Consider the following 10423-nt stretch of genomic DNA (forward strand, 5'->3'; position numbering starts at 1 on the left):
ATTGACTTATTTTAACGTATGTGACAGGCAATTAGGATGCTTATCTGCTAGGAAGGCGAGCTAGGAATAAGCGTCTAGAGCATAGTTGTCTGTAGATCTTGCAGATCGAGTCTCTAGAAGCATTTAAACAATATTTATTTTATTTTACTTAAAATCTGAGTTGTCGGAACAGAATTACTTGACTAGTTGTTATCTGTAATAATTTATTGTATTATTTGGGATACGGTATGGGACGTATCATTTAACTGAATAGTATTAATAGTTGTTGTGGAAACTTCTGGACAATCTGTTTCGCTCAGTGCCATGCCCCGATGATTCCGCCATCGGTTGGGGTGTGGCATACAGCCTCCTTAATTGAATTAAGTGTACCTGCAATTTGAAAAGGATCGACGGGGGACAAATTCTTACAAGTTGGGATTGTTGGAGGGAATTTTTAGAGTTAGGATTATTATCGGCCAACAGGTGAAACTTAGACTTTTTAAAATCCAATAACCCATATAATATTACATATGTCAAGCTTTAATACAAAATCGGTTTGGTGATATTGGTTAAGACATTTAGACATGAATGGCAATTGTGGCCAATAATGCAAGTAGAGGTTCGATGGTGAAGTTTCACACGAAGGTTCGGCGGATGATGACCTTTGCTATCATGTGGCTTGACCAGATCCTTTTTTTATTATATAAGTCTTTCTAGACTGCTATCTTTAACGGTCAACTTCTCCCAACCTTGCATCTCATAAAAAGTCCTTTATTAATGTTCATTGTGCACTATTTGACTTTTGAAAAATATTTTTTTTTGCATTTTGGACCATAACTTTTCTTTTCATTTTGGATGAAAAAATTTCTTAGTATTCTTTTCCATACTTTCTTTTAAACAATATATAGTTAAATATTATAAAGATAGTATTTTTTTTTTTAACTAAAGAACATGATAGGTTGTAAGGTTGTGCTTCGGGTCGAAACCAAATTTTTGAAAAATGAAACCCGAGGAGTGGACCACTAAAGTGTGGGTTGCTCTAGGTTTATGCGGGCTGGGCTAGTCGGGTTGGCATAGTCTCGGATAGGACCGAATCGTAATTTGGGCATGCATCAATTTTGGGTTCACATCAACCGGGTTACAATTCAGATTCATATGCATTTTGGGCATGAATCAACCGAATTCATATGCAATTTGGAGAAATTTCCTTATATTTCAAACATTAGGCCCGTGTCGAATGTGGAGGTTGGACGGTTTTGAGTTGGTCTGCTCGGGTTCTCGGATTAGTCAGGATAGACCCAAAACTTGCTCACCCTAGGAAGTTGTATAAAAAAGGTGTATATGGTTTTGATGGCTTTCGGACCGTTGGAGTCATTATTACATCTTATATTTAGCTAATTTTCTAAACTTAATACTACTAAGCCTATTAAAAATAAAATCTAGTTTATGATAATTCATATTTTGTTTGTTCATGAATAAAATCTATACAAATAATGTATATTTAGTTAGAGTCTAAGAAAATAATATATTTAAAAGGCACTATAATATTAAAACGTTAGGGGGTCAGAGCACAACCTGAATGTACCCGAAATTCCACCGATCATGCTTTGCGAATGCACTTTTACCCTAAACTACCATAAAACACATTATTGATCGCACTACTACCCTAACAATAGATCCCACCTTTTTATGCTACCCTCTTTCTCCCTACACACTACTCTCTTTATCTCTCTCCTACCCTCACACCCCTTCAATCAGTAAGCACTACCCTAAACCACTACCTGACTTTTGGTACCCGAATGAATGGCGACGGTGTACCCGAATCGGAAACCCTATCCAAAACCCAATTCGGTAACTGTTGCCACTCCCCTTAGAAATGACAAGTTGGTAAGACTAGGGGTGTTAATGAGTCGAGACACTCATGAGCTATTTCATTTAAATATATAATCAAACCCAACATAAACAAATTAAGCCCATACATTTTATATCGAGCTCGACTAGGCTTAGCGTAAATATACGAGCATAGTATTTATATAATCAAGTTGAGCTCAAATTTTAGACGTAAAACTCTAAATGAGCTATGCTCAAGTTTTTTTAAATAAATGAGTTGAGCTTGGACTTAGCTCGACGGGACTAGTTTACAACCGTAGGCCGGATACATATTAATATATTACTAGGGTAATAGTTCGCATGTTGCGGTGGTACGTTACCGTGAGCATTAGATTGGTATCTGTTCAGGTCGTTACAGTACGTGAACGACACATGCACTTGGTATATAAATCAACACCTGTTTTATATTGACAGAAAAAGATGAAAGCGAACATCGGCACCAACACTCATATTTGATATAGAAATCATCACTTGTTTACATCCACATAAAACGATAAAAACGAACATCAATACTAACACCAAGTTCGATAGAGAAATCAACACGTGTTTTACATTGACATAAAACAATAAAAAAACGAACACCGGTATCAGCATCGATATTATTTGAACGATATCGATCAGTTTAGGTCGTGAAGAAACTGGTACCCGATTAATTTATCATCATAGAAAGGAGTAATGTATTATTAAAATATAAATAAATGCTTAAAATTAGAATAAAAATAAATATATAAACACTTAAGAAACCCAAAACACTATTTATCAAGACTTTTAATTAATAATTAATATGTGTATGTGTGTGTATATATAATATAATGTATTATAATAGTGGAGCAAAATGTGAAAATGAAAACTAAAAGGGTGAAAGTTGAAGATCTAACATTGTTGAACGAATATTTTGACAATTTAGTCTACTTAAGCAAGGAGACACCCACACCCTCATTCCAAATGACTTCCTCGATGCATTCCTATATAAACCAACCTACAAAACAATTTTATATTCATCTCGGTCATCTTTTTGTACTTAACCTCTTATAAAGGCTCATTTCGATCACACTTTAGGCCTTTTTTTTCATCTAAAGTAGGTTTCTTCAATTTTCCATAACTCAATCAAGTCGATAGCCCGATAAGTTTGTTCGTTTGTTTACACTTACCAATCAAGAACCGAGATTATGTCAAGATCAAGAAGAGGAGAGCCCGTGAAGGTGGTGATCATCAACACCGAGTATGTTGAGACTGACGCCATGAGCTTTAAATCCGTGGTTCAACGCCTCACAGGGAAAGATGCACCCCCTCCCGCCCCCTCTCCTAAAAATAAGTTATCATACGGCGCTAGTGGTGCTGGTGCTGGTGTTGGTGTTGGTGTTGGTGTTGGCGTTGGTCGCAGTGATGTGACTATGCCGATGTTGAAGAAAGGGATGTCGTTTAGAGACCTTGATAAGTTGCTACTAGAGCTTCCTACCATGGATGATATCTATCAACTTTATATTGATTAAATACCGTATACATAAATAAGCTTCCATATTTGTATATCCATGTATTTCTATTCGTTTTTTCAATACATATCTTCATTGTTTGTATACTTTGCAAATTTATGTATGTATGCACATGTAAATCAAATTATCCGTACACATACATGATACAAAACTTTTATTACAGTATTTAATTTTCTATTACTTGGTTATAACAGATGTAAAAATACTTACATATGGGCCACTTGGATTTATGAACATTGGCGGATCAAGTAAAAAAAAACCATGGGGGCATCTGGCCCATAAAAAAATAACTTAGTGTTACTTTTACACAAAAAAAAAGGGAAAACAAAAATAAAAGTCTGATTAAGCCCCTCAATTGCCCAAAAACTAAAAACTTTTTGTTTGCAACTGTTTATGAATACCTAACTAAGTAGTTTTACCCGTGACGGGTTACACAAATTCACCATTAGTCTAGCACCCACCAACATATGTATTCATGAGTCACGATTCGAGTTCTTAAACATGTTTTCACTCAACATTTTAATGATATATTGTTGGTATTTTCTGATGTTAATCTAACATATAAACAATCCAAAATAGATTAAGGTTGTTGCTTGGTGTTGCAAAGCACATCTATCATTATCGTAATCACAATTTATTTAAAAATATTATCCTCTTATAATTAGTCAACTTGTAACATTTGATTTAGTTATTATACTAGGTTAGAACCCCGTGTATTACACGGGTTGAATAAATGCAATTTTATATATCAAATAATAAAATAATATATATTTAAAAATCTCGTTTATTACATTAGTTGAATAAATGTAATTTTATATATTAAATAATAAAAAAAGTTATATTTTTAAGAACCACATGTATTGTACGGGTTGAGTAAATTTAATTTTATATATTAAATAATGAAAAAAGTTACATTTTTAAGAATCTCATGTGTTATACGGGTTGAGCACATGTAATTTTATATACCAAACAATAAAAAGTTATATCTTTATAAACCCTATGTATTATATGGATTGAATAAATCTAATATTATATACTACATAATAAAAAAAAGTTATATTTTTAAAACCTCATGTATTACACGAGTTGCATAAATGTAATTTTGTATAGTAAAAAATAAAAATGTTGTATCTTTAAAAAACCTCGTTTATTACACGGGTTGAATGAATCTAATAAAAAAATATATCTTTAAAAAAACTAACGGATATACTCGATATAAGATGGATGAGGTAATTGCGGTGATTGTTCTTATAAATGTCACGTAAACATAGTGATTACCGTATTTGAGTTGAGAATTGAACACGAAATAAAAAGTATAGAACCAATAAACATTGATTAATATTTTTGTTTACCCCTTTTAAACATTTTTGAAATAGGTTCTACCCTTAACTACTTTAGTTTAATAAAATAATGAGTAAATTGCCATAATCTTCCCTAAGGTTCAGGCATGTTTGCCATTTTCATCCAAAACAACTTTTTTGTACCATATAATTCTTGATTTTTGGGATTTTTTGCCATTTTCATCCAAACGTCTGACTTTTTTTTTTTTTTTTTTTGCCAAAATCGTCCCTGAGATTTGAGATTTTTTGTCATTTTCATCCAAATGTTTGATAGAAAAAATAAAGCAAATTAGATGTTTGGATGAAAATAGCAAAAAATCTCAAAAGTGAAGGACTATATTGGTCCAAAAAATTGTTTTGGATGAAAATTGCAAGTATGGCCAAAACTCAGGGACGATTTTAGCAATTTACTCTAAAATAAATAAATCATTTACATTAATTTCAGGATAAATAATTTTGAAATCTGATAAATATTTTAAAATTTTATATTATCTCCTATATGAATTGTTTAAATTTATATTAAATTTAATTGTATAATTATTTTTTAAATCATATTAATTATCTATAAAAATAGATGGCTCCAATGAATGACATGTGTCCCAAAATTGGTTTCTTTTATTATATAGATAGATTAGCAATGTCTAGATCGTCGGTAGCTGTGTTGAAAAGGTTGTAAATGAAAGCTTTATAGGTGATGGGACCGGACAGCTTTATGTGACTAGCAGGTTGTGTGTTTGAATCTTCGTAACCTTTAGGGGTGGTCATTGGTATTTAAGTTTCACCTATGGTGGATCCGGGTGAGTTTTCCTCTCCGGGTCTCAAGTTCAAGTATGGGTAATAGGGGTTTCTTATTGACGGGTTCAAATTGGGGATCTATTGTGCGAGGGGACGATCTAGCGCGGACCCGGTTAAAACAACGTATTGTTATACCTAACGACATTCGCGAGTAATTCACATCTTTCAATATATATATATATATATATATATATATATATATATATGTATTCCGAATGAACATAAATATTAAAAATCTCATATTGACCTTTTGTGATTTCTAAAAAAGAAAAATGCTCTTATGATCAAATTTCATCTATAGTTCAGAATTTTCTAAAATTACATTTTTGTTTTCTGTGGTTTGTTTGGTTGTTACTTAGGTAGTTTTTACTTCCTAGAGTGGATGGTTGTTAGTTTTTTCCAGTTAAGTGTGTATAAAATAACCGAACTACCCTTACTATTAAAATAATAATTATAAAGTATATATATATATATATATATATATATATATATATAGGGGATGGTTCAAATGAAAACCACTTTTATTGTGAAAACTCGAAAACTAACTAAAAAAAGCCTAAAAAACACACAAAAATTTTTTTTTTTCAATTTTTTTAATAAAAATCGCTGGTTTTTATATATAAAAAAAAACTTTTTTTCAAAAAAAAAAAATTGTGTAGTGCACATGTGTAATAATACACATGTGTATACACATGTGTATTATTACACATGTGCACTACACAATTTTTTTTTTGAAATTTTTTTTATATAAAAAAACCTGCGAAATTTGGTTTGCAAAAAAAAAAATTTGTATGTTTTTTTGGCTTTTTTTAATTAGTTTTCGAGTTTTCACAATAACTAGTGGTTTTCATTTGAAACTTCCCCTACACACACACGCATATATATATATATATATATATATATATATATATATATATAGGCTAAAGATAAATAGAAAACCACTTTTATTGAGAAAACCCGGGAAACTCTAAGCTCCCCACTTTTTTTTTTGAAAAAATACCACACGTAATATACATGTTTTTAAGAGTTTTGGGGAAAAAAATCGAAAAAGCGCCGAAGGATTATTATTAAAAAAAATAAACAAATTTCAGCAACTTTGCTGTGTAACACGTGTTAGGAAAAAAATGCTGAAACTTGTGTATTTTTTTTTAAAAATCCCTTCGGCGCTTTTTTGTTTTTTTTTTTTGGCCCAAAAGTCTTAAAAACATGTATATTACATGTGTTATTTTTTTCAAAAAAAAATGTCGTGAGCTTTGAGTTTCCCAGGTTTTCTCAATAAAAGTGGTTTTCTATATATCCTTACCCTATATATATATAGGGAGAAGATCATGCGAGAACCACCTCTTATTGTGAGAACCGCGAGAACCAATGTGAACACACAAAAAATGCCTAAAAATAGCTAAAAATCACACAAAATTTTTTTTTTTGAATTTTTTAATATTTTTTATAAAAAAATCGCTACTTTTCGAAGAAAAAAAAAAAAAATTAAAAATTTTTTTTTTGGCTTCTAAAAATAGCGATTTTAACATAAAAAATATTAAAAAATTCAAAAAATATTTTTTAGATTTTTTTTTATTTTTTAGATTTTTTTTAGATTTTTTTAGGTTTTTTGGGGGTTTAGTTTTTAGCATTTTAGCTTGGAGGGGGGGGGGGTTTAGGTTTTTTTTGGGGGGGGGGGGGGTGGGGGGGTGTTTAGGTTTTGGGAGGGGGGGTGGGGTTAGGTTTTTTTTTAGCATTTAGCTTGGGGGGGGGGGTTAGGTTTTTTTTTTTTTGGGGGGGGGGGGGTGGGGGGTTTAGGTTTTTTTGGGGTGGGGGGGGTGGGGGTTAGGTGTAACGCCCTGTGTTTTATACTTTCTATTTATAGCTTGTCTTACTCGTGTTGCTAATTTTGGAAGCTTTGTATCATTGTACTCGTTCCTTCTAGTACTCGTTGTAAACTCGAGATTTTGATCATGAATGAAAACTTGCATTTCCTTGTTACATACTATACATACACCATAATACGATTAATCATGAGATCATTTGATACTTCTTTGTGATACTTACAAACATATGTTGAACTTGTAAATATGTGACATATACTTGTTACTTACAAACATGTTACATACTTGTACATTACACTTTTTGCCTAGTTAAATCATGTTTTATTTCATATTTCACCTTGTTACAAGTTAGGGGAAACATTGTTGCATATTATTACACAACTTAACTAATAAAATTACTCATTATAATGTTTTAAAAAATAAAAAACTAAAGAAACATGGCAGCCCAAATTCAGCAAAATTCAGCCCCATATAGTTGGGTTTTGTGGGCTAGTTTCAAGGTGTAACCCCTTCTAAACACTTCCAAAGCCCAACCCATTGAAACCCTAATCCTTCCCCCTATAAATACCACTTATAACCAGCCTCCCTACCACTTTTGCAACACTAAAAACTCTCAAAACATCCTCCAAACCGTAGCTGAAAGCAAAGGTTCGAGTAGATTGACACCCCTTCACGAAAATGAGCATAACTCACTCAATTCTTATCCGATTCACTCGATTCTTTTTCCTACTTGCTTGTATAATCATGGGGTTCGATTCCTAGACTTCTCCTTGGAGAAATCAGACCTGGAAATGCCCCGAAATAGTCCATAAACTTTCTGTTTGTTTTTATGTTCATCAAAAACTTGTTTAAATCTATGCAACTTGTGTCCAACACATCTCATACCTATGTCCTAATGCTTACAACTTATCCCATGGTTGGTTAAGCTTAAAAACAAGGTTGAGACATCTAAATCAGAGGTTAAAACCTCATAAACTTTCTGTTTTTAATTAGGGTTTTACCCACAAGTAATGTTCAAGTGTGAAACTTGTTGAATGTGTGATGGTTGGATTAGCTTGGGCTATCCTTCATAAGAATCCACTCATTACTTGATGTTTTGCTATAGATTAGTTGTTGTTAATACCTTGATACTTGTATGTTCATGACCCTCCTTGTTGTTTATAACAACAAGTGTAGTGGTGAACAATAGAGGTGCCTAAATGGAAGCTTGTTCTTCCTACCTCATGTATGTATTCTATGACACAAAGAGGTACCTAAATGGAGACATTAATCTCCTACCTCATGCTTGAATCATAAGACTTGTAAACTATATAATATCTAAGTTATTCTATATGTATACATCTAAGTAACTAAGACTTGATGATGACTTAATAGTTATTTGTTAAGTGGACGTTACATCATCTATGACCATGCCCTTGTTACGACTCTAATGGATCTTAGAATCCATGAAATCATACCAACTCTTTTGAGTTTCAATAGTGTCAAGAACAAGAGTTATGCGTACAAGATGATTATTTTCACCTATGTTACTTTCTATATATTAAAAACTCCGAATCTATAATCTTCCGTTATACGCCAAACTCACACACCTACGTTTCCTTGTGTAGAAGGACAAGGTGCTCCGAACTAATTCATCTACAAACTTGCTCTCGGAATTTCAAGTCACCACTTGTAAACCGTGAGTATACTCGTATTTCCCCCTTTTTACTTTTACCACTTTTGGGGTGTAACATGTTTACCTATTAACTTACACATGAACACTTTGTTAAACACATGAACGTTCCTATAACATGCTTGTATACGTGATGACTTGATACTTTAAACTTGGGTTATTCTTATGTGTTGAACTTATCATTAACTTCGTACGAGCCAAACCTTGACATATGTAGCGCTATAGGATTAACGACCCGCCCGTAAACTTGAGGTTATGTCTTGAGCATATTGCGTTTTCTTGGTTTGATATGTTAGACACATGCCATATTTAAGGTTTATCTTGAATCATATGCTTGCCATGAGGAATTGATCACACTTTTTAACTTATGCTATGTACGTACCAAACTTGTATACTCGCCTTTGCTTTTGCATTGAATTGTATTTTTAAACATGTTACAGGTTGATGATGATGAAATGAAAACGGATAGCAAAGATGCCTAAATACTCACTTAGACGTTTAGGTTTAAAGTGTTGTATCAATTTTGTTTATGTTATGTTGAACAATGTTGTTATTTGCTTTTCTTGTAATGTTTTGACATTTATTTTGGAAATGAAATTTGGATTATTAAATTATTGTCACAAATAGCGTTATGATGTCTCGAGCAATCTTCACACTTCGTCTCATCCCGATGTTTCCGCCATTGGTTGGGGTGTGACAGATTGGTATCAGAGCCATAACTATAGGGAATTAGGAAAATTGCCATGCTTTTGCCCTAGTCTATAGTTTTAGGAACTTTGTCTCTTATTTGTTGTTTAAAACATTTGTGCTCTATCTTACATGCTTCCTAGCTACACTTCTTGTTAATAAATTTATGTGCCTTTCCTAAGGCTAACACGAATACACTTTTGCTATTTTATACTCTTGTAACATCAACGAGACAACTTTGCCAAAATAGGCGTGAAACCCACAATTTGGTAAACGACTCTCACTCTACCTTTAATCTATTTTTGCACGAAATTTCACCATTAAGCTAGGAGTGACATCCACAACTTAATGGTAATTTCCATTTCAACTCTAGTGGACCCTTGTCAAAGTGTCAAAATTTTATTTTGGCCGACAAGTACCAACCACATTTAGGGTACGAAATCGTCAAGTTAGGGGTGAAACCCGCATCTTGTCGATTAAGTCCCATTCCTTGATTTTTTTTATTCTCGCCAAAGTCCCGAATGTTCCAATCATTTAGAGATGTGTAGTAACCGGAAGGGTAAGATACCGTTAATCGCTTCTCGACGAGAGTATCTTACTTATAGGCCAAAGCACAATATCTCTAAATCGAAAGGACTTTCGACCCACTTTGGAATTGTCGACGTTTCTCTACCCGAAACATTCCTATGTTTTATTGAGCCTCTCTTTTATGTATCTCAATTTATATGTGATTTTATACTTGAA

The 10423-nt window shown here is 32.8% G+C and overlaps 1 protein-coding gene across 1 annotated transcript; it reads left to right on the top strand.

Annotated features, from left to right (window-relative positions):
- The first annotated feature begins 2829 nt into the window (after window positions 1-2829).
- On the top strand, window positions 2830-3533 carry LOC110891841 (VQ motif-containing protein 1). Its single transcript, XM_022139368.2, has one exon. It carries the CDS (start codon window positions 3039-3041, stop codon window positions 3360-3362), a length of 324 nt encoding a protein of 107 aa, XP_021995060.1. The 5' UTR covers window positions 2830-3038; the 3' UTR covers window positions 3363-3533.
- Window positions 3534-10423: the final 6890 nt, after the last annotated feature.

The sequence above is a fragment of the Helianthus annuus genome, chromosome 11 (assembly GCF_002127325.2).
Source record: "Helianthus annuus cultivar XRQ/B chromosome 11, HanXRQr2.0-SUNRISE, whole genome shotgun sequence".
Lineage (NCBI taxonomy): Eukaryota > Viridiplantae > Streptophyta > Magnoliopsida > Asterales > Asteraceae > Helianthus > Helianthus annuus.

Coding starts and splice junctions, on each gene's coding strand:
- LOC110891841 (XM_022139368.2), top strand. CDS start 3,039: ATGTCAAGATCAAGAAGAGGAGAGCCCGTGAAGGTGGTGATCATCAAC.